The following is a 25322-nucleotide window of genomic DNA, read 5'->3' on the forward strand; positions in this document are numbered from 1 at the left end:
TTTAAAAGAGCAGTTGGATGGGCTGAAAAGTCCTGAAAGTTTCTTTATCCCTTTGACTTACCATGAGAAATTATTTTCAAGATAAGTCTGGCTATATTAGAAGAGACTTTTGACATGGTATATATTTTTTATCTTTTCTAAAGTCAGTTTAGGCTTTTTTAAGGATGATAACACTGTTAAATCTTTAAGCATAAGAATCAAATGTTTAACAAAGCATCTTTAAAATTTGCTTACTCAACAGACCAGTAGATCCATTCACTTTTCATTTTAGGTTACACATTTTGATTTTAAGCATTTACCTTGCTATCTCCAAATCCATAGACTGTATATTCTTTGATGATAGAAACTTTCAGTACTTAGACAGGGGTACCATATGTAGTGGGTGCTCACAATATTGGATTAATATTGTGTGATATAATATGACCTCACAAGCAGCATTTATAAATACATTTTAAATTATATCAGAAATATCTTTTTGGAATCTTCTTTCCTTTTCTTTGTTTTTAATGGGTCTACTTTTAAAGTTATTAGAAATAATATATAGAGAGAGAGGACTAAGAATTTGCCTTAGGATTTCACTCTGGCAAGTCCTCCTTGAGATTTAGCTATGACTGTAATTTGCTTAATATGGGGCCTCAGCCATTTTCCATCATTATAAATCCCTTTTATATACTTAAAAGCTAGATTGAAATGCTTTCTAATTTTTACATCTTGACTTCACTTTGGTACATTATTTCAGTCTTGAGATTATGTTAAGTAAATATTGTAGAAGAATTTCAAACTACATAGCAGAAAAAACCTATGAAACCTACCTCAGAAATTTTAACTAATATGTTTTCAAATGCAAAGTGAAATATTTAAAGTAATTTTTAAGTAAATAAAGAAACTATCTTTTTCTAATTAATTTGAATATATAAAGTTTCTTATGCTCTTTGTGTTTGAATTCACAGATTTGTAGTATCTTTGGGTGGACGTTGTTTAGTGAGGACTTTTTTAGGAGCAAGGAATAAAAGAATCACAATGAAACTGCTAATGAAAAAAAGAAAAAGAAAAGAGGAAAGAAAATATTTTACTGTTTCCCATTAGCATAAGACATGGTAGATACAGATGCTCAAGCAATAACATCGGGAGCCTTTCTCCATATCTAGGATCTTCTGTTCCTAGGGTCAGTGTCATGCTCAGGCAGGCTTTCTCCACATAGTGGCAAAGATGGTTATAAAACACTCCCAGTTCACAACATCTCTAGCATGTGCAAAATCTTTGAAGGAGAAAGGTCCTCTCACAGTATCTATTGAATCCCCCAAAAAGATTCTGACTGGCCTTGCTTTGGTCACATGCTTACCCCTGACGAAGCTGTGGGTCAAAAGAATAGGGTTCATTGAAAGGCCAGCCTGGTTGGCAAGCTCACCTAGTGCTGAAGGAGTTAGGCCATGTGATTGTCAGCCCCATTAGATAGTGAAAGGAGAGTTTTCAAAAGAATTGCCACTGGTAGAGACAGTGACAGCTAGACAGGTAAAAACAAATGTTTACTAAAATATTATGACTTTTGAATAAAAATACTTTCCAAGACATGCAAATAATTTTTAAAAATCTAAATAAGTGGACTTCTGGCCAAAATGGAGGCATACGTAGATACTCTGTGCCTCCTCCCACAACCAAAAGAAGGACAACAACAACTTTAAAAACAAAAACAACCAGAACTGCCAGAAAATTGAACTGTATGGAGGTCTGACAACCACAGAGTTAAAGAAGAAACATTCGTCCAGACCTGTAGGAGGGGCTGAGATGGGCAGCAGGGTGGAGAAGACTCACAGCAAGGTGGCAGCTGGAGGACTGGAGCGGGCAAGGTTGTGGCCAGTATTCCAGGAGCATGCTTTGCAGTGGCTGGCAAAGCATGCGGTCCCTCATTTGCATTTGCAGATAAACTGGGAGGAACAACTAGGAAGCAAGATAGACCATGCAACCCCACAACCCATGGTTCCAACATGGAGAGATAAAGCCTGAAAACCTCTGACTGAAAAATCCTGTGGGGGTTGAGGCAGCAGAAGAAACTCCCAGACTCACAGGAGAGTTCATTGGAGAGACCCATGAGGTCCTAGAACATACACAAAACGACCCACTGAGGAATCAACACCAGAAAGGCCCGACTTGCTTCTGGGTAGTGGAGAAAGTGACTGAAAGCTGGCAGAGAGTGGAGCAAGATGCATTGTTCCCTTTTAGACCCCTCCCCCACAGCACCACAACACAGCAAAGTGGGCAGCTCCATCCCTTACTATGAAACAGGTGTGCCCAGACATAAAACATGGCCCAAATGAAAGAACAGATTAAAGCTCCAGAAAAAATACAACTGAATGATGAAGAGATAGACAACCTATCAAATGTAGTTCAAAACACTGGTAATCAGGATGCTCACAGGAATGGTTGAGTATGGCCACAAAACAGAGGAAAAAGTGAAGGCTATACAAGTGAAATAAAGAAAAATATACAGGGAACCAACAGTGACGGGAAGGAAACCAGGACTCAAATCAATGGTGTGGACCAGAAGGAAGAAATAAACATTCAACCAGAAGAGAATGAAGAAACGGAATTCAAAAAAATGAGGAAAGGCTTAGGAACCTCCAGAACAACTTTAAATGTTCCAACATTCAAATTATAGGGGTGCCAGAAGGAGAAGAGGAAGAGCAAGAAATTGAAAACTTATTTGAAAATATAATGAAGAACTTCCCCAATCTGGCAAAGGAAATAGACTTCCAGGAAGTCCAGGAAGCTAAGAGAGTCCCAAAGAAGCTGGACCCAAGGAGGAACACACCAAGGCACATCATAATTACATTACCCAAGATTAAAGATAAGGAGAGAATCTTAAAAGCAGCAAGAGAAAAGCAGAGAGTCACCTCCAAAGGATTCCCATAAGACTATCATCTGATTTCTCTAAAGAAACCTTACAGGCAAGAAGACGATGTAAAGTAGTATTCTAAGTCATGAAAGGCCTGGACTATCCAAGATTACTCTACCCAGCAAAGCTATGATTTAAAATGAAACTGCAGATAAAGTGCTTCCCAGATAAGGTCAAGTTAAAGGAGTTCATCATCACCAAGCCCTTCTTATATGAAATGTTAAAGGGACTTATCTAAGACAAAGAAGATCAAAACTATGAGCAGTAAAATGACAACAAACTCACAACTATCAACAACCAAACAAAAACAAACTAAGCAAACAACTAGAACAGGAACAGAATCACAGAAATGGAGATCATATGGAGGGTTATCAGTGGGGAGAGGGCAGGGAGAGAAGGGGAAAAAGTTACAGGGAATAAGAAGCATAAATGGTAGGTACAAAATAGACAGGAGGAGGTTAAGAATAATATAGGAAATGTAGAAGCCAAAGAACTTATATGTATGACCCATGGACAAGAACTAAGGTGAGGGAATGATGGGAGGGGAGTACAGGGCAGAGGGGAATAAAGGGGCAAAAAATGGGAAAACTATAATAGCATAATCAATAAAATATATTTTAAAAATTTAAATTAGCATCCTTCTCTTAAAGAATTAGAAATACATTCAGAAGAACTAGATTACATGTTTATCACATTTTAGATAATTTTTTTCTTTGAATCTCAGTTTTGTTATCTAAAAACAGAAATAATGCTTACCTTCAAAGAAATCATTCAGATGAGAAGAGATGATGTAATTGACAGTATTTTATTAACTATGAAGTACTATCTATGTACTTATAAGATATTGATTTCTAAGAAAATCAATTCCTAAAGAAAGTCACCTGTTCAAAGTGTGAAAAGCCTCTCTCTTACAAAATAATCTTCATTACACCTGTTGTGGTTTTTCTTAAGAAATTAGTACATGAACACAATACACATATATATGTTTGTGACAGGTTTTTCTTGATAATGGGGACAAAGATGATTATAGTAGTAGTGAAGATAGGCACAGATAGCTACTCAATAAATTCTTTATAAGTTAAATGTTTTGCTAGATTTCTAAGGGATAAAAAGAGCAATGTAAGCTAGTTTAATGAGGAAACTAGAAGCAGATAGATGGCAGACAGAGTTATATCGCTGGTCTTAAGTTTAGGCTGAGCTGATATTTGTAGCCAACAGAGCAGTCCTCTTTACAGATAATATTCCTAAGTACCAGTTGATTAATGACCAAGGTGCCGTTGATATAATCACTCCCAGGAAATGTTTTGCCAGTGAAATTATCTTAACTACCAACTGAAAAGAAATAAAGAAATGTTTTATGGATGATTCAGTTTCACCTGCTATGTGTACCACATTTTGAGAGAATAAATTAGTCAGTTTGAATGACTAAACCATCTTTATGTGGTTTTTTTCCTTTTCTTTCTTTTTTTTTAGTAAAGAACTCATAGTTGGCTAAATAGCCAGTACTATTTCAGAAAGAAAGAGAAAAAAAAACATTAAAAAGACATTCTATATTGAAAGCCTGATCTGGGCATATCACAAAGATAAATATATCAAGATAAAAGTATAGGAAAAGTGAAAGTATTTCTGGAGTGACTACCAATATAAACATTAAAATTGCTCATACAGCTTGATCTGGCAGATTATATAAACAGAGAAGAGAAAGCAAATATGCCAACTCAGTGGCAATGGGGTAAAATATAATTGCAGAAAACCCTCTCAGAGTTGAAAATTATTGGAGTTGGAAAATACTTTGGAGTTCGTAAGTTCAACCCAGGAGTATGCTTCTAAATATTTAATAACAATCCCTCCAGGGGAGGGAAAAAAGCCCTGATTTGTATTACTAGCCTATTTCTGTGGTGTAAATACTCCCACTATGGTCGATTTCAAGCTGCTAAGATGAGGCCACTGGATGTGCTTTGGGAAGCGATGCACACAATAGGCTGTCATGAGCCTGTGCAAGAGGCCTCCAGCACAGGACTAGTTCAACACTATAATTTCACAAATAAGAAAGCATCTGAAGCAAAAGGAAATGGTTCATACTATAAGTATTTTGCTGCACTGCCACTACGAAAACTTAGGGTCTTCCTCATGCTGTTCCTCAGTATTGTGAATGCTGAGTATTGTGAAAGGACCATGATTGATTGACTGATTTGTCAGCCCACATGCCTCCCCTAGCCTGGTTAAGCGTTCCCGTTTAAGAGCCCCCATAGACCTTTCAACAATAAGTTTAAACTGTGGTTTGTGTGTCTATCACCTCTAATAGAGATGCCACCAACCTTTTTTTTTTCTTCCATTTTGGTGTTTTCAGCACTCTGCACAGTATCTAAAAAATAGTAGATCCTCAAAAGTATTTATTGAGGACATAAACAATAATAATAGAGAACACTTATTGGCCTACTGTGTGCTGAGCTTACTGGTTTGCATGCATTAACTCATGGAATCCTCAGAATAACCATCACAAGTGAGGTAGGTACTATAATCACTTACACATTTCAGATGAGAAAATAGAGGCTCAGAGAAGTTACTTGCCCAAGGTCACACAGACAATGAATGGATTCAAACCCGGCAGTCTGTCTCCAGAGCCTCTGCACTTGACTATTCAGCTGTCATTCAGTAACTGGCCATGAATGGCATTGAAGTACACAGCTCAGCAGGAAATACTTTCAAAAGGTATCCCTCCATTCCTTATGAATGATACAAACATTTCCCAAAGAAGAATCTAGTCTGACCAATACACCCCTTTGCTAAGTTGAAATGATCAAGGTAATAGGGTATTCAACTTTCCTCAACATCAGAGGATTAAACAGAAACCTGTATTTTAATTAAAATCCTACTGTTGACAATGGTCCCTAGTCTCACTTTTTTTGCTTCAATAAAAAAATATAACCTTTGATTTCTCAATCTGAAAAATGGCATCACCATTTGCTAGCAAGAGAATGTAAAGAAGGTATAGGAGACTGGGTTACTAACTCCAGGGGTATTCTGCAAGGTTTATTCTTTAAATAGAAAAACATATCCTCCTTCCCTACTGGTTTTCTGATAATTTATCATCCAAGTGAGGTAACAAAAATCCCATCACTACATTTGTACATTTTCTTGGATTCTAGTTAATTGAGGTTTTAACACCGTGAGTGACTTATGTACCAACTGTAAGATATGAACCTTATTTTTTTCTTTTCTTTTTTTCATTTTTTTATTTTTATTCAGTTACAATTGTCTGCATTTTCTCCCCATCCCTCCACCCCACCCCAGCCAGTCCCACCTCCCTTATTTTTAAAACATAACATAATATAATACCTCAAACTTTTTTAAAGAAAAAAGAGATCCTTTTGAAGCCTCCTCAACAAACCTGAAACAAAAAAAAAAAGTCATTTGCTCTCCACATTGCATTAATGGACATCAACTGAGATGCAAATTCATTGTTATGCTTTTTTACTTTTGACAGTTTCATTTATTTTCTTTATTATTTTTCCTAGAGAACATATAGTGATAAATAATGTATCAGGCAAATGTCCCTGATTGTAAAGATATACCAGTACCATATTGAGAAGTGCATTTAATTTTTTGTTTACTATAGTCTAGAAAATTGAGATACACATTTGCAGCTTGTTTACAGCTTGTATTTGTCTTGTAATAGGACAACTTGCCCCAAATTCTTTTCTTCTATTTCTTCTCATTCCTCCCATCAATGCCAAAAATTTTCTAGTTCATTTCAAAACAATGAGAGTTATATATAAAAAGAGCAGGTACAACACCCTATATTTATTTTTATATACACTATATAGCAAAATGCTTTCAAAGATGAGATCTCTTTTGTTATTTAAAATAATTATATGAGAATATCAGATCCTGGAATTTAAGAGGTAGATGAAGTTGCCCGAAAGCACATAGCTGGAGAGGAAGCTCTGATTGTCTGCCTTCTCCTCCAGTGCACCCCCTCTTAGCACGGAAAACTGCTTCAGTGTTGGTAAAGTGTTTAAGATCCTGGACAGATTCCTGTCACCCAGACATGGCATTGAATCTGGTTCTAACTGTGTGACTTTTGGCAAGTTTGCTCATCTAAAAGAGGAGAATAATAATACTTTTTACTTCACAAGGTGTTTATAAACAGTAATTCAAAAGGTTTAGCAGAATGCCCAGCATATGGTAAGCATTCAACATGTTTTTGTTGTTGTTGTTGTTATATGATTTCTCCTCCAGTTCTTTACCCTAATGAAGCTTTGTTTTGCCCTCTGTACCAACTAGTTTTCTCGGCTTCAAAGCCTGTATGCCTAATTATGTGCCTTCATTTGGACCCTGAAATCATTCTGTCCTTGACGTTCTGCCTTGGATTTTTTCCACATCTTCCATCAATATGAAGAGGAAGTCATAATACATTGGATATCATCTCATGGGAGCCCTCAGAGCTACTAAGCAATCTTTTCTTTCATTTCTTGCTGACCTCAGTTTGCATGCCCTGCTATAACTATTCTAAACCTCCTCACCCTCCATCCTGAAGTCCCTAATCCCTCCCCGTATCCATCACCTTCAGCAGATGGTCATATACTATAAGTTATTTTTAAAACTTTGAGATCATGTGCCCTGAACTCCTTCAGTGTCCCTGTGCTTCATCTGATTTCTCATCCTCTCCTCTGTCTCAGGTAGAGTGACTTGTCTTATGTTCCAGGGCTCTTGGAAGTGCCTCTTTTTGCTCCTTTGGGAGGTTGCCATAACAATTTCTGTCTCACTCATTTGTTCTTTTTGATATCCCCATCTCTCTAAGCTCAACTACTTGCATTTCTCCTGGCCGGACCATGTGCTCTCCCCTGCCTCTATATCTTCACACAAAGTACTCTGCCACCTAGGAATATCCATTCTCCAGCCTCCTTCAAGACTTAGCTCTGGCACCACTTCCAAGTTTGCTGCCCTTCCTATATATCCCCAAAATTGTCTATCAACCTATGCCTCCACCAAGTGACTGTGAGCTTCCTAGGAGAGGCGCCATGTCTCTGTATTCCCGTCACTACCACACTGACTGGTCCTTAGTAGACACCAATAAATGTTAGTGGATGAAAGGGATGTCTACAAATAAGTATATGTCTTTCCTACAATTTAAGAACAAACTCCTCTTGACCCTGACTGCCTTTCTATTATCCTTTCTTTAACAAAACATTCTACTTCCTCACCACTTGTGCCACTATTGCCACTTTTGAATCTCCCAAAAAACTACTTGGGAAGGTCAACAAAGAGCTGCCATGTGGATCATATACTCGTTCTTGAAGCCTCTCACTTGACCTGGCTTCTGTAACTTGATGCCTCACTAAACTTACCTCTATTGACTCCTTCATTGGTTTTTCCAATGCAGGTACTCCCCAAGATTTGGTTCACTTGCCTTCTTTTCTTTCCCTTGTTTCTCCATGAATGTCCTCTTGGTTTTAACCATCAGCTCTTAGCAGTCAACATGCCAGTTTTTTTTCTAGCCAAACTAGCATCCCAGTTACTCTAGCAAAACTGAGTCCTAAATATTCTCTTTTTTTCTAGTGTTCAGATGGCAGATACTTGGAACTCATGCTTTCATTTGCCACTGTCTCACCCAAGATGGATATTGGCTCACCAAAGACTGATTGTTCCTATTTCACAGTAAGGGCAGGCTTCTCCTCAGAATCCTTTCCTTATTCTCCTCTGTTGTTTGATACAAATACTCTGTCTGCTTGGAATCTTCATTCTTCGCTAATTCTAGATACCTACCTCCTGGTAAACAATGTAAAACCTACTAGTTATTGCTATAGAAGAACATTTTCACTCATATCTCAAAATCACATCAAACTCAACATGTTTAAAATCAACTATTGTATTTCTTGGTCTTCAGTCCAACTTCTTCCTACTGACTACTTTAATTTTGTAACTTGTTCCACTTTTGCCTAGATAAGCACTAATAATCTTTGCCTTCTCCTTTGTATTCCATCAATTTAGGTGCCAATCTTATTTATTGAAATATACCTCTCATTCATCTCTTTCTTTCTGTTCTTGTGGCCACCTTCCTGGCTGGCCTTTATTACCTGGTTATGGGCTATAATAATAGCAAGTCAACTGGTCTTCCTATTCCCAGGTTCTTCCTGCTCTACACTGCCTTGCCTCAAGATCAATCTTCCTAGAGTAAAACCTGGGTTATATGGCTCTCCAGCCCAAAACCCTTTAATGATTTTCTATTACCTCTTAAATAAAGCCCCAATTTCTCTCAAATTAGTAGAGTATAGTTATCTTTGATTTTTGAGTCAAAAATATTTGGAAAAAATATTTGGATTTGGCTACAATATTTACCTCTTCTGTGACTTTGAATTTATTTCTTAATTTTTACTCACTCATTTATTTAACATGTATTTATTTAACACCGACTATGTTCTAGATTCTATGCCAGGTACTTGGGATAGAGTGATGAGCCAAAGAGACCTTGTCCTTGCTCTTCTGGACCTTACAACACTGTAGACTTGTCCCTATTTCTCATAATCTTAATAATCCTAAGTACAGGCCATACCTACCTCTCTTGATGCTTTTAGCATTTGTTTTGTGCTATGCAGGGTATTGTGAAGCCATTTGTTAAAGTTATTTGCATATGTGTGCTATCTTTCAACCACATTATAGATTCACTGAAGGGTAGGGGCCATCTCCCATTTCACATAGTTCAATCATAGAGCTATGCACATACTAGTTGCTTAGTGAATTCTGTTGCCATTTTTGTAGACCCAGGGTTAGACTTTGGAATAGTTATAATACCCAGTATGTTTTTGGATGCTCCCTTTGTTTTGTAAGAATATACATTTAAAAAGGAAAACAATATTTTCCTATTTAGTTTCTATCCATTTTAAGGCCTGTCCTTCCAACTATTACCCTGACTATAATTTTTTTTTACATTTACCACAATCTATTTATTTGTACATGTATGTAATTGAATGTTTAATGGAGGCTGAGTTTAATAACAGGCCCCAACATTACTGCAGATTTTACAATGGGCTCTTTTAGCTAGTGTGGTTTAACTCCAACATGCACTGACTCCATTTATGGGCCACATACATGGATACTTTATTACTATTGCTATTTTCATAATAATTAGCTATCATTTTTTGAACACTTACTTTGTTTTAGATTATCTTTAATATTTATTTATTTATTTATTCATTGTTATTCAGTTACAATTATCTGCATTTTCTCCCCATCCCTCTACCCCACCCCAGCCAATCCCACCTCCGTCTCCCACCTCTACCCTCCCCCTTGATTTTGCCCTTGTGTCCTTTATAGTAGCTCCTGTATAATTATTGTAAGTAGAATTTACAATGTTTATAACTTGTGCACCTTAAGTTTTTGAAAACTAAATCACAAATCCACTCGCTTTCTAGTAGAAATATTGTCCATGTGCATATAACAGAATGTTAAAATAATGTTCTTTTTACTAAATAGCTTTGCCTTGGTAATGAACAATATGCTATATTTCCCTGTAAAATAATTCTAGGTCTTTAGTCCTGAAGATTAATTTTATTGTGTACATTTTCAGCTTGCTGTTTTTATGTTCCCATGATCTTACATTAAGTTAAGCATTCATCTATCCAAACAATAGGCCAACTATAGCCAAATTATAACTATACCTTTCCTCTGCACACAAAATCCTTTTATAAACAGCATGTGATCATGTGCTTCTAGAATTTATGATTGTTTTCTTCCAAAAGGAAGTTAAATTTAGCCTAGTAATTCTACATGCTCCCAAGAAAACAATGCCTGCTGTGATTTCTAGAATAAATGAATATGAACCACAATTCCTTTACTTGACTAACTTAGAAAGTTTGAATATCAACCCATTCATTAACTACAGATATTAAAGCATATTAAACAACCAGCAAGGGGTTAAGAAAGAAATTTGCTATGTTTCTGACTTCATTGCTGAATGAGTCTAACTTAGTAATTCTATCGTGTTTAATACAGATCATTGTTTGTATCTCATAATGGTTCTCTAAAATTACTTGTTCTGGCTTGAGTTCTAAAATTAAACTATGTAGAGTCATGTCCAACTGCACAATGCATCTTTATGTGAAACCAGCTAGAGTTTCTGTTTTCACTCGATGTAAAATTTCCAGTTAGGAAGCTGTATTTTTAATAGTTTAACTGGTATAGTTCTTTCTGTTTCTTCTTTGTTTCTAATGACAACTAAATTGCTCTCGCCTTGAATGTGTTTTGGCAGATAAACTTCTCACCATGAAGGCCCCTGCTGGGCTTGCACCTGGCATCCTTGTGCTTCTGTTTACCTTGGTGCAGAAGAGTGATGGGGAGTGCAAGGAGGCACTAGTAAAATCTGAAATGAATGTGGACATGAAGTATCAGCTTCCTAACTTCACTGCAGAAACACTCATCCAGAATGTTGTTTTACACAAGCATCACATTTATGTCGGGGCCATTAATTATATTTATGTTTTAAATGACAAAGACCTTCAGAAGGTTGCTGAGTACAGGACTGGACCTATGCTGGAACACCCAGATTGTTTCCCATGTCAGAACTGCAGCCACAAAGCCAATTTTTCAGGTGGTATTTGGAAAGATAATATCAACATGGCTCTGCTTGTTGACACATACTATGATGATCAACTCATTAGCTGTGGAAGTGTCTGGAGAGGGACCTGCCAGCGACATGTCCTTCCTCGCTACAATACTGCTGACATACAGTCGAAGGTACATTGCATGTACTCCCCACAGGCAGATGAAGAGCCCAGCCAGTGTCCTGACTGTGTAGTGAGTGCCCTGGGAACCAAGGTCCTGATGTCTGAAAAGCACCGGTTCATCAACTTCTTTGTGGGCAATACCATAAATTCTTCTTACCTTCCAGATTATTCAATACATTCGATATCAGTGAGAAGGCTAAAGGAAACACAAGATGGTTTTAAGTTTTTGACAGATCAGTCCTATATTGATGTTTTACCTGAATTCCAAGATTCTTACCCTATTAAGTATATCCACGCCTTTGAAAGCAACCATTTTATTTACTTCTTGACAGTCCAACGGGAAACTCTTGATGCTCAGACTTTTCACACAAGAATAATCAGGTTCTGTTCTGTAGACTCTGGATTGCATTCTTACATGGAAATGCCTCTGGAGTGTATTCTCACAGAAAAAAGAAGAAAGAGATCACCAAGGCAGGAAGTGTTTAATATTCTCCAAGCTGCATATGTCAGTAAGCCTGGGGCCCATCTCGCTAGGCAAATAGGTGCCAACCTGAATGATGACATTCTGTATGGGGTGTTTGCACAAAGCAAGCCAGATTCTGCTGAACCAATGAAACGCTCTGCTGTCTGTGCATTCCCTATCAAGTATGTCAATGAATTCTTCAACAAGATCGTCAACAAAAACAATGTGAGATGTCTCCAGCACTTTTATGGACCCAACCATGAACACTGCTTTAATCGGGTAAGTCACACAGGTTCCCCACTTACAAATTACAAGGTATAATCATTAAAGATATCAGTCTAGAAAATAATACTAAGGACTTTTTGGTGCTTTGTAAATGGTCTTAATCCAAAATATTTGCAAATTCCTTCCAAGAAAATTTAGCAAACGAATCTTCATTTAAGAGTATAATCAGCCCTGGCTGGTGTGGCTCAGTAGATTGAGTGCTACCCTATGAAGAAAGGGGTTGCTGGTTCGATTCCCAGTCATGGTACATGCCTGAGCTCCTGACCGGGTCCACAGTAGATGGTGTGCGAGAGGAAACCACACACTGATGTTTGGTCTCCCTCTCTTTCTCTCTCCCTTCCCCTCTAAAAGTAAATAAATAAAATATTTTTTAAAATAATATAAAAGTAAAATCACAGTTTAAGAAAAACTTAATGAGGTAATTAAAAGACAAAGTAAAATATTTTTACAATTTGGGTATGCACACTTGCCAACACTTCAGATTATTAAACATATTTCTCATATAAGCTTTAGTAAAGTTTACACAAAATTCAGTACAACAGCAGTTTCTATAAAACATGATTATTAAGATCACAATGTAGTCTTTACACCATTTAAAATTAGACACTCAAGTTAATTTGGGGTTTTGAAGGATTTTTCCTTATGAGGCACCATTTGCTCACTAATATGCTAATGAAGTCTATAGTCTTGGCATTACTTAAAAACAACTGAAAACAACACAAAAATATATCTTCCAAAATGTTGGTAAATAAAACATTTTTAAATGAGGTAATATACTTTTCTAAATAACCTAGAAAACTGGAAAGGAAATTTTTGCTCTCAAACCCCTCCTTTGTTTTTCGGGGTTTTTTTTAATGCACATAAACAAACACATTTATTTGTTTTAAACATTAACTTTCACTGGTACAAATATAAGTTTCCTTTACTGTTATGTCTGGTAAAACAAGCTTCTGAGATGCCATTCTGGCCTGTGTCCTTCTGCGAAAAGAGTTCAGGAGCAGTGTTGCAGCATATTCCCCAATAAAAATAGCCTTGAGAATGTTCATGATGATGTCTCCTGGCATAGATAATTTCTATTTCTATTCTTTTTTTAATTTTTTTTATTTTTCAATTACAGTTGACATACATTATTATATTAGTTTTGTGTGTATACCCCAGTGAGTAGTCATTACATAATTTACTAAGTGATCATCCCAATAAATCTTGCAAGCATCTGACACTATATAGTTATTAGAATATTATCAACTGTATTCCCTATGCTGTACTTTACATCCCTGTGACTATTCTGTAACAACCAATTTATACTTCTTAATCCCTTTGCTTTTTTTACCTATGTTCCCAATCCTTCTCTCTTCTGGCAGCCATCAAAATACTCTCTATATCAATGAGTTTGTTTCTGTTCTGGATGTTTGTTTATTTTGTTTTTTAGATTCAATTGTTGAGATATATATATGCTTTTATTGTCATTTTATCACTCATACTCTTAATATTTTTTCTTCTTCTTGAATAACCCCTTTAACATTTCATATAGTACCTTCTTTATCTTTTTCTTTTCTGGGAAGTTCTTTATTTGATTTTCAATACTAAATGATAGCTTTGCTGGGTAGAGTAATCTTGCTTGTAGGTCATTGCTTTTCATCATTTTGAATATTTCTTGCCAATGTCTTCTGGCCTGTGAAGTTTCTGTTGAAAAATCAACTGACAGTCTCTGGGAGCTCCCTTGTAGGTAACCAAATGCTTTTCTCTTGCTGCTTTTAAGATTCTCTCTTTGTTTTTAACCTTTCGCATTTTAATTATGATGTCTTGGTGTGGGTGTCTTTGGGTTCATCGTTACTTGGGACTCTCTGTGCTTCCTGGACTTGTATATCTTATTTCCTTCACCAAGTTAGGGAAGTTTTCTGTTGTTATTTTTTCAAATAGGTTTTCAATTTCTTGCTCTCTCTCTTCTCCTTCTGGCACCCCCATGATTCGAATGTTGGTGCATTTAAAGTTGCCCCAGAGGCTCCTTATACTGTCTTCATTATTTGGACTTTTTTTTCTTTTTGCTGTTCTCTGATTGGGTGTTTTTTGCTTCCTTATATTCCAAATCACTGATTTGATTCTTGCCTTCATCTACTCTGTTGTTGATTTCCTATAAATTATTCTTAATTTCTGACTGGTCCTTTTTATGCTGTTGAACTTCTTACTAAGTTCATTGAGCATCCTTATAACCAGTGTTTTGAACTCTGCATCTAATAGATTTCTTGTGTCCATTTTGCTTAGGGTTTTGGGGTGGTTGTTTTGGAGTTTTGTTGTTGTTGTTTTTTTTTTAATTTGGGGCATGTTTTCTTTGTCTCCTCATTTTGGCAACCTCTGTGTGTGTGTTTATACATATTAGGTAGAGCTGCTAATTCTCCCAGGCTTCGTAAAGTGGCCTAACATAGTAGGTGTTCTGTGGGGTCCAGTGGCACAGCCTCCCTGATCACCCAAGCCGGGCACTTGAGGTGTGCCCTCTATGTGGGCTGCGTACACCCTCTTATAGTTGAGCCTTGATTACTGTTGACACATCAGTGAGAGGGTTTTACCCCAGTCTGCTCAGCTGCAAGTACTAGCTGTGATCGCTGGTCACTGACCTCCAACCACCATGGAGGATCAGCTGTGCAGGGACTCACCCCACAGAGCAGGACTTACTTCACCTGGGCTCTGGTGTCTTCTGAGGCCACCCCTGAGTGTGTCACTTGTAGAGGTGGTTGAGTGGTGGTGCTTCAGTATTGTCTGAAGCTGTCCACTGAGTGTACTTGCCTGGGGCCTCCTGAGAGGAGCAGAACAAGGTTAGCCACTGACTGTGTTCTGTCTGGAGCCATACAGCATGAGCTGCAAAGCTATCTGTAGGTGGCTGCTACTTGTGCTGGGCTTGGAGGTACCCAGCTGATGCCAAGCTATGAACCAAGGTTGCCTGCTGCTAGTGCCAGGCCTGAGGCCACTTAGCAAGAGGTACAGGGCACACTGAGGCCAAATGCTGCTTGTCTGAGAGATTTTAGGAAAATCTGAATCATGAACCATGACAGGCCATTGGTATGGAAAAGCCACTGGAAACAGTGTGGGTGGGCTTGAAGGTTGGGTGGGGTGGGGACTCAGGGATTCACCAGGGCAGGGCAAACAGTGTAAGCCAGGTTGAAGGAGACTCAGATACGGCACCCACCTGCCAGCTCTGCGGAGAAGGAGGTACTTATCAAAGGAATAATGGCCCCTGCTAGCAGTTCTGTCTGGGAGAAAGCTCTCTCCCCAGATCTCACCCTAATGCCGGATAGTTCATTTCCTCCCCATATGTCTCTGATTCCTTTTAAGCTGCTGCTCCAGTTCTGGAGCTCAGAGTGAGTAAGTCTGAGTAAGTCCATGTATGAGCCCTTTAAGAGGAACTGCTGGAGACTCCAGAAGAACCTCGGTCTCCCTCAGTGTCAATCCCAGTTGGTTTTCATACCCAAAAGTTATGGGGACTTCTCTTCCTGGCACTGGAACCCTGGGCTAAGGGGTCTGGTGTAGGGCTGGAATCCCTCATTCCTCAGGGGGAACCTCTACATCTGGAACATCCATCCCCATTTTTATCTGCCACATGCAGGTGTGGGACCAGCCCGTTCCTCATCTCCGCCCATCCTACCAGTCTCCTTGTGGCTCCTTCTTTATACCTTTAGTTGTAGAACTTCTGTTCAGCTACATTTCAGGAGGTTCTAAATTATGATGGTTCTGTACTTTAGCGCAATTTTGATGTTGTTGTGGAAGGAGGCAAATACCACATTTACCTATGCCACCATCTTGATCAGAAGTACCTTCTTGACATCAGTCATGTACTTCCTACTTGAATAGACATGTGTCCATCATATTCTAGTTTGGTATGTTTTATCTGGTTGGTGTTTGATATTTATAAATATAAATACTTTTTATCAATGATTGCTTATACTTACATGAAATGGTATTTCACAATACCATTTGTGAAAGTGGTAGGGAAATTTTTGTTGCCTTAATTTATCCTGCTGGTCATCAGATCACTTGGTGCCAGAAGAAGAGCACCAAATTGGAATCCACTATGGCCTTGGGCTTTCTTGGTTTGGACCCAGATTGGAATATATGGACCTGGCTATGCCTCCAAACATAATAACCACTAGTGATCATAATTGAATGAACAGGTAGTAGAACTTTTCTCAAGACAATTTGACTTTAGAAATGTACATCTCACTTTAGCAGTTTTCAGCCTAAGTAATAAAGGTTATAATTGTAAGCAGGAAGAACATAAACATGCTGTTGGTGAAAGTAAGTATATAATTTGCTGAGGGGTACCAAAGGCATATGAGTTCAGAAACATTTGCCTCACCTTTGTTGAAATATCTGGGATACTTCCCCAGATGGAAACTTCAAGTAATTTTTTTCATAAAGCTAGAAACTTCTGAGAAAACAAATTCATCTTTTGGTGTACTACAGACATAACTGTCCTCTTTCCCCTTCCATAGTCTATGAATACACATAGTGTACGTACATATATATCCCAACTAAGATTTATTTCTCTCTGTTGCAAACGGTGTAAGAAGCAATGGGATTCCTCATGAGGGTGCCACTTTCCTTGACTCAAAAATATGAAAGAGTGAAAGGAAACAAAAGAACTTTCAGAAATCTGGAATTAGGAAATAAAAGCATAATAGTAATAGCATTCCAGAGAAAATACTTTTCCTTCATCCAATAAATTGCTTCAGAAACACAAATTTAAAAGAGTCTATTAGGAATTCCTACAGGGCCTCTAGAGCACATGAGCTATTTGATACTCATTCTCTTAAAAATTAAAAAGAGACAACATAAAAGATATATTGACATCTTATTACTTATTTTGTTCATGTCAGCCCCCAGATGTAAAAGTACTTATCAATTCTCAAAATTTTTAAACACATCGCTTTGATGTTTTTAGTGTTCCAAGGGGAACAAAAAGGCAAGATTATCCAATGACATTCAGGTCAGTTTTATCACCAAGGAAAATGGCCAAAATGCACCAGCCACACCTGAAATTATTATCGTTCCATTGCAGAAATTCCTGTGGAAAACAACATAGAACTTGCCAACATAGTCTTCTTACAAGGGAAGCCAACTTCTACACTGGACAAATTCCATAAAGACAAATACCCTCAAACCTTTATTTACTTCCTTGTATATCTTTTCTGGTTTATAAAGATCAAAATTGTTCCAAGAATGAGACTACCCACATTCTCAGTTTTTATATATCTATTCATTCCACAGAAAAAAGCCTGTTTGTTCCAATAATTAGCATATCATTAGCATAAAGTGAAGGCACCGAGAGTCATTATTCAGACAAAAACAAAATGACTTACAATATCAAACCAGTTTGGAGAGACTCTAAACAATAAAATGACTCTGTTTTGTCTTGGCAAATTTACTTGGCAAGATATCAGGTGCTGCTTCTAACAATTTCTTCTGAGTTTTTATTTGCATAAAGTTTGGTGAATAGATACACATAATGTCATTTTGTTATTAGCATATATAATCAATCATATTTTTATGTACAAGGTTAAGAAAGATGTCGCCAATTACCCTATTCAGAGAGATAGATAACAGAAAGTCAATTAGTGCCATTTGTGTCTACCACACCCAAGGATGGATGAAGTCAGGAGAATAAATCTCATCCTGGTACATCAGGATAAAGCTGATGAATATTCTATTGAGCTCCTCCTCTGAGACCTCCCCTAGAATTCCCATCTTTGGAATATAGATAAAAACCTTAAGACAAAGGATCTAGTGCATGCTCTGCCCCTCTGGAGCATGCCCATGCCTTCCCCCCTTCAATCCCCATTATGCTCTCTCTAGAGCATTCTGTTCCTTTTCCTCCCCTCTTTTCTTTCTCCAGGCATGTTACCTTTGCCTTTCTTTCTCCTAGGCTCCAAGGACCCTTCTTTTGCCTCTGTAACTTATTTCCTGAGCAGATGTAGCCCAACTGGCTCATCTTTTCTACCTCTGTGACTTTCTAAATAAACTTTCTCTTATAGTTGCAAGGAAGGAAGGAAGGGAGGGAGGGAAGGAGGGAGAAGAAAAAGAAAAAAAAGAAAAGAAAAGAAAGAAAAAGATGGGGCAGTAACTTTCTGCTTAGGCTTCTGCCCAGTCCTCAAAGTATGAGTGCAGCCATGGTGAGGTTTTCCTGGTCTTCTCTTCATGTGCGAAAAGGGTTTCTGTCACAAGATCAGGCAGAGAGAGTGCTAAGTGAGAGTCTTCTAAATTTGGGGGTCCAGTAGGTCTGTCAGGCCTGACTTGCTTATTTAAGATCATTCATGTTGCTTTTCCCACTCTGACATTTTATGAAACACTTATATATATATAAGCTTATATATATACATAAGCTTCTCATGTTGATGACATCACTAAAGCCCTCTTTTGAATCACCTGATAGTTTTCAGAATGTATCATCCTCACCTCTAATTATCTGTGCTTCAAGAACTCTTTGATTCCATGTATGATCCTGTTTCTAAAAACTTATCTCAAGCCCCAGATATCCATTCACCATTCATGTAATATTACTGTTGATTATATCAGTTCTGTAAGAATGTATTCTTATCTTTATAATGTAACCATTCTTAAGAGTTTATTTACAGTGACTTCCAATACTTAGAGTTGTGAGATTATACATCCACAAATGTCTTAAATATCTTAACCTCCTTTTTTTACCCATCCATCAGCAGACCTCTATAAGCATCCTAAATTAGTATTGACTAAAGTTGTTTTATACTAATTCATAGCCCCTAAACAACACACAATTATTCAAAATAAAGTAATTGAAGAAATGTGCCATAATATGGAGACTTGTAATGCCTCAAATTTGGGTAGAAAAAAAAACTCATGTATTCAAGTTGGGACAAACAGTATTAAAAATTCCGTTAATCTTAAGCATATATTAACTGGAATCTCCAAGAGCATCATATAAGAGATTTGTTAACATAACAATTATTCCAGGAAAAACTAGAATCAGTACACATTGGCCCACTCTCATACATATGCGAATTAACATTGAATAAAGGAACCTTTTGAAATCCCCAAATCAGCAAAGATCCTTTTTCTTAAATTTAGTATATTTACTAAGAGAAGTAAAATAATGCATTTGGAAATATTTTTAATTTCAGTCAAATTTGGAATTAAAAAGTGTTCTCTCACCTACCCAGAAAATGAAGTCATCATATGACACTGTTTTTGTGCGATCTCATTATCAGAGTCTTGCTCTATCTATAAACATTTGAGAGAATAAATGTTAACTTATAGTAGATATTTTCATCAACATCTTGCTCATCTTTATGACTAATTATTAATCAGTTAAAGGGAAAAGTATGTCAGTAGGTGGCAGACACACCTGGTTGGAAGTCCTGGCCCACTGCATACCAGTTGTATGACTTCTACCACATTACTTAACCTGTTAGAGACTCAGTGTCTTCATTTGTAACCTGCAGATAACAACACCTACTTCACGGGGCTTTGTAAAAATCCTGGATAATTTATATAAAGTACCTGGCACAATAAGATGACCATAAATTTTGCTTTTGGGAGGCAGCATGGCCTAAAGCACAGGTGGCAAACACAAGGCCCACGGGCTGAATCCAGCCCTCCACCGTGTTTTATCCAGCCCGGCACCTTGTTTCTACCTGGCAGCAGCCCTGAGCTCTCGCTTAACTGTTAAGGAGTAGTCACATTTATACAGCCCTAAAATTACATTCGGCCCTTTGAAGGCAACTGCAAGGCTGATGTGGCCCCCAGTGCAAATGAGTTTACTACCCCTGGCTAAAGGAAAAAGACTGAAGTCAAAGAGATCTGGGTTCAAATTTGTACCCCACCACTTTCTACCTGTTTGGCTATGAGCATGTTTAAACTCTGAACCACTTTCTTCCATGCAGGACTATTGTGTAGACAAGTGCAATAATGTTGTAAAAGACCTAAATAACAGCTATTGTTGTAAGAAATACTTATTTAAAAGGCAAATTCAAATTATTGAATTGTTTTCTGGAAAGGGCACATTCTGGTTTTATTGATCATGAGGGTCTTTCACCTCCTTCCCTACCTGTTATGAGTGATCTACTTCCATAATGCTTAATTTGTTCAAGTCCTTAAAATTCAAAAGAAAAAAAGGAGAGGTGGGAAGTGGTGTTGTTTGGCATTGGAAACAAATACAGCTGAATCAGAAATGGACTATAGTCAAGCTAGAAGGTATGAGGTGTGCTGTTTTCCCCAACTTTCAAGTCTAACTACCCCACAGCACTGTAAGATACTATGCTTATTTAATTTAAATTATACTATGCATTAAAGAACTTGCAGATAATGAGGTTTTAGAAAAACTTAACCTCACAGGTTGTTTTTATCAAGCTTCCTTGTTTTTAATTATCATTTATACTCAAATGCAAAAAGTAGCCAATTGCTTCCCAAAATAAAGGAACCTTAAAGTAGTAATTTTCCATCTCCGTCTCAGAGTGCCAAAATTAAAGGGTCAGAACCATCAAAGGAAGAAAGCAAAGTGATTAGAACAATTTTAAACGGAAACAAAGTCAAAACGATGCAAACCAGGAATAATATGAACAGGCAGAAAAATAAACATAAAATGATGTTTATTACTATTATAAAGATGATAGATGAGTAAAATTTGGTTGTGTTTAAGTTATAATGGAAGAAAATAATTGCAGCCTTCTATCAGGAAACCACAAGGACCATTATTGATCTGTCATCCTCAGGACATGTCTCATAATGTTTAATAAAATAAACAAAGATTTATAACTCTTTATAGGCCATATATCTATAACCTCTTGTATCCCAACATTTGAACTGGGGATGTGAAGTCAATGTTGCAAATAACATCCATGTAGTCATACTGGTTTGTCATGTCTTATTTAAGCAATCTAGCATCTTAAGAGAATGCATTTTGTATTAGGGATGAAAAATGTGAAGTCAGATTTCAGGGTTGTTTTTTTTAACTCCCTGTGCTCCAAAATGAGAGAATGTTATCCTATATGAAAAAATTTTATTGAAGATTCTTTATTCTAAACACTAAATACCTTGGCCATATGCCAAATGTAATAGCTACCAAAGCAAAATCTCACAAGAAAATCCTTGAGGCGTAAGGATTCAATATACTTTTTAAAAATCTAGGTATAAACTTATTAATTGTACACTTGATTCATCTCCTTCTTTAAACTCTTCTATATTCTCTGCCAGGCTCAGGGAGTCAATACTCCCTAAATTACTTATTTGAACTTTCTGTGCTACCCTTCCCATGAAAAGTGGGCATAGTGCATTATTTTATTAAAAGGAATTTAAAATTACGGTCTTTCCAGAATTTTGCAACACTCTCTGAGATTACATGGCACACCCTGGGTATTAGAAAGTGCATTACAGAATAACCCATTAATGCGTTTTACTTTTTTCTCTCCTAAGCAGCCTTTAAACCATGTCATAGCTTATTCACAGGTTAACAGCAAAGAAAAGCAGTTAATGGTGAAAATGTCACTAAAAATATAGGTAGGCTTTACCTGTGTATTATATTGACTCATGATGTGATTGATATATGTCCTGTGGGTAGGTAAATAAAAGTTAACCATACCATATACATGAAATGAATTGTTCATTCTTCTTTAATGTCTTTTGAAGCAAGTGGTATGGTCTGTTTTATTTTAAGTAGTTGGTTTCTACATGGAGAGTCATTTGGTAAAATTAATGTGGTAAACAGTGAGTTCATGCAAAAAATCTTAGTATTTGAAAAGCTGAAGTGTTAATAACACTTTGAAGACATAGCTCTAATACATTATATTTTCCTTGCCATACATGATTAAAGACTTCTGAAAGCATGTGAGATGCTGCATTTTAATAAGAATATTAGTCTCCTTCAGTAATAATGATTTTTTTCTCAGAATAATAATATCAAATTTTGGGTGTTAAACCATTACTTCAGAATTCTCTCTTATCAGTGTTCATCCCTCTCTGCATTCTTATCTCCTCACTCTAGTAAGAAAAATGAGGATCTGTAAGAATTTGAATAGAAGACCCAGTAGGAATTTCTACCATTGCTTATTCATGGGTCAGCACAAAGACTGAGTCAGTGGCACATGGAGTCCAGAATGACTCAGTGCCCGGATGTGCTGCAGGTCCCTTCTCCAGCAGCCAGGGAGGGTTGTCAGGGTCTCATTTATCAGGGAAGTGAAACCAATAGTTCAGCTATTCTTGAAGTAAAACTCCCCTGATTTTTTAAATAATAGTGAATCTGGTGATTCTAGGATAGTAGCTAGATATGTGTCAGTCAATGATATATTTCTCTAACTGAAATATTCCAGGCAGGTTCATTTGCATATTAATTAATTCTGAGCAGTGTTGACTTCCTATCCTAAAAGCCTTGGGGGAGAGGCAGAGTGCACTTCACCCTAGACCTAGGCTAACATTGGAGTAGATTAAGTGTGTCCACCTTCTCTACTTCAAAAATATTCTCTAATTTTTCAACAAGAGGACAGAAAAATGTATTACAAATGCATGCTGTTATAGAATAAGGGCTATTTTAACCATTTTCATGTTTACAAATGGGGGAAACAGTTTATGAATAGTATAAATATAAAACAAAAAAATAAAAATTATCAATTCAGACTAGAATTTGACTCTGGTTGTCTTATTTGGGTAAATAATATATTTATTAATCATAAGGCATTAAAATGGTAGGAAATATTTCAAATTGTACTCTAGGTAAAAGGGATGAATTAAGGTCAGTTTTGATTTGTTAAGCATTCTTTTCTAGAACTGATTTTATGAAAATTAAATTTGCTGAGTTGTCATTTCAAAATACATTAATTATTCATAATTTTCTAGAATTTCTGTATCAGAAAAGTGTAAATCTATATGATATTAAATTTTCTAATGACATTTTAAATTTAAAATTCTATCAACGCTTGCATTTAACGACCAGACTACTAACTAAACTATAGGTGAATTGGTGTTCTGGAAATGGGAAAAATGCAAAGATTAAATTGGTCTCTTAGCTGAATGAATCAATAGTATTTAGTGCTAATGCACTTAGCAGATTACAAGCACTAATGCAGTGACAGTCAATAACAAAAACGAATCTCTGTAAAAATTATCTGGACAATAAAATGTGCAATATTTTCCATTGATTTTAACTAATTTCATTATATTCTTGTTCTTTTATCTTATTAGTTTAAGCCAAATGCTAGAAGCCTAGCCATTTTATTTAGTCCATAAAATGACCAGAAATTTGTAATCATTATTTTCAGCAAGAGTCAGAGGAAAGGATTTATTCATACACCCAAAATTCAACAAGAAATTCAACAAATATTTGTCAAGTGCCTAACCCTGTTGGTATTACAGTGGCGAAAGGCACGGGTCTTGCCTTTATGAAGTAAACAGAATAGGGGAGGAGATGACTGTAAAAGATCAGTCACACCAATGAATAAATACATTATGGTGATTTATGAAATACAGTGTGATGGAAATAAACACCAATAAAGGCAAATGTGGAAGAATAAGTTAATTTGGTAGTATAGTCACAAAAGGCCCACTGAGGAGGTGAAAGACAACTCTTATATCAAGCTCAACATTTTAGGGAAAAAAATGTATCTTTAATACAGGAGCAAGTACATAGGCAGTACTTAATAAACTAATAATTCTTATCTACCTCTCAAGCTTTTGGTCTTAATTATATGCTGCTGCATTTAACCAGATTTTTAAAGTGGGTTCTAGCCATGAGTGCATATTAGTTTACACTTCCGAAAACATATTGCAAGTAGAACTATGCTGGACAATTTAACTTTTTTAACAGTTTCTGTTTTAGTGCGTTCAAACTTTGTCTTTTCTTTGATTTCTAAATGAATTAAATTACTTTTCATTAAGTAACATTTTTTTATCCTCACCCGAGGACATTTTTTCATTTCTTTTTAGAGAGAGAGGAAGAGAGAGGGAGAAACATTAATGAGAGAGAGAAGCATCGACTGGCTGCCTCCTGTGTGCCTCACACCAGTGATCAAACCCACAACCTAGATATGAACCCTGACCAGGAATCAAAACCACAACCTTTCGGTTACGGGACAATGCTCCAACCTACTGAGCCACACTGGCCACAGCTCATTAAGTGATTTTTGGTATGAAGAAAATGTGTAAATTCTAGAAGCTAAGGACATAATTTAGGTAGCAATCACTCTCACTGTGTCTCATAGACTATCGCCTTATGAGCTTCTTTGAAAATAGATATGGGGGGAAATGGGGACAACTATAATTGAACAATAAAAAAAAGAAAATTTTTAAAAAATACATATTTCTTATATCAGTCCAAATTGTTTCTTTCTTGTCCAACTTTCCTTTCTTCTATGGCTAACACTTGGAACCCTATTTGTCAGAAGAACTTTTATTCTTTGGGGTTGGAAGGATTATCCTAATACCTACCAGTAAGTTCTATGACAAAGTGAATCATATAATCCTGAGAATACACAAAATAAGCTCTTTTGAAACTATAAAACTTATCAAAGTTAACAGAATTCAAGAGAATGTGATGCTGAGGTAGGCCCAAGTCATATGTGTTTCTGCATCTGTGTACTGTCCTCCACACAAATGAATCCATTTTAGAGGATTTCCTTCTCGTGTGAATCATGTAGCCTAGAGGGTCAAGGGAGAGACAAGTGTCCTGGAGACTCAGGAGGATGTCATGAGCACCAGAATGTACAAGGGGATGCTCTCTATCTAGTTCATTGCCTTGGTCAGGTTGTTCTAATAAATCTTTAGCTGCAGACACATTTTGCCTTTCTCATATTAATCATATATATATATATACATATACATACATATATAATCATGTTTTTATATATTATTCATCTATGCACATGCTTCACAGACCATAGATGATAGTGTTGATTTTACTTGACAAAAATTTTGTCTTCCAAAAGAAATCTATGTATTTATA

General features: G+C 36.7%; 1 protein-coding gene across 3 annotated transcripts in view; it reads left to right on the forward strand.

Annotated features, from left to right (window-relative positions):
• Positions 1 to 25322, forward strand: part of MET (MET proto-oncogene, receptor tyrosine kinase) — a 147240-nt gene that overhangs the window by 19749 nt on the left and 102169 nt on the right. For 2 of the 3 annotated variants that reach the window (XM_024555773.3, XM_045191474.2), the window contains exon 2: positions 11145 to 12361. The exons of the other annotated variant lie outside the window; for it this stretch is intronic. In XM_024555773.3, coding sequence (XP_024411541.1) covers positions 11159 to 12361 — 1203 coding nt within the window. In that variant the 5' untranslated portion in view covers positions 11145 to 11158. The remainder of the gene's footprint in view (positions 1 to 11144; positions 12362 to 25322) is intronic. 3 annotated transcript variants of the gene reach the window in all.

Source organism: Desmodus rotundus, chromosome 6 (assembly GCF_022682495.2).
Source record: "Desmodus rotundus isolate HL8 chromosome 6, HLdesRot8A.1, whole genome shotgun sequence".
NCBI classification, from domain to species: Eukaryota; Metazoa; Chordata; class Mammalia; order Chiroptera; family Phyllostomidae; genus Desmodus; species Desmodus rotundus.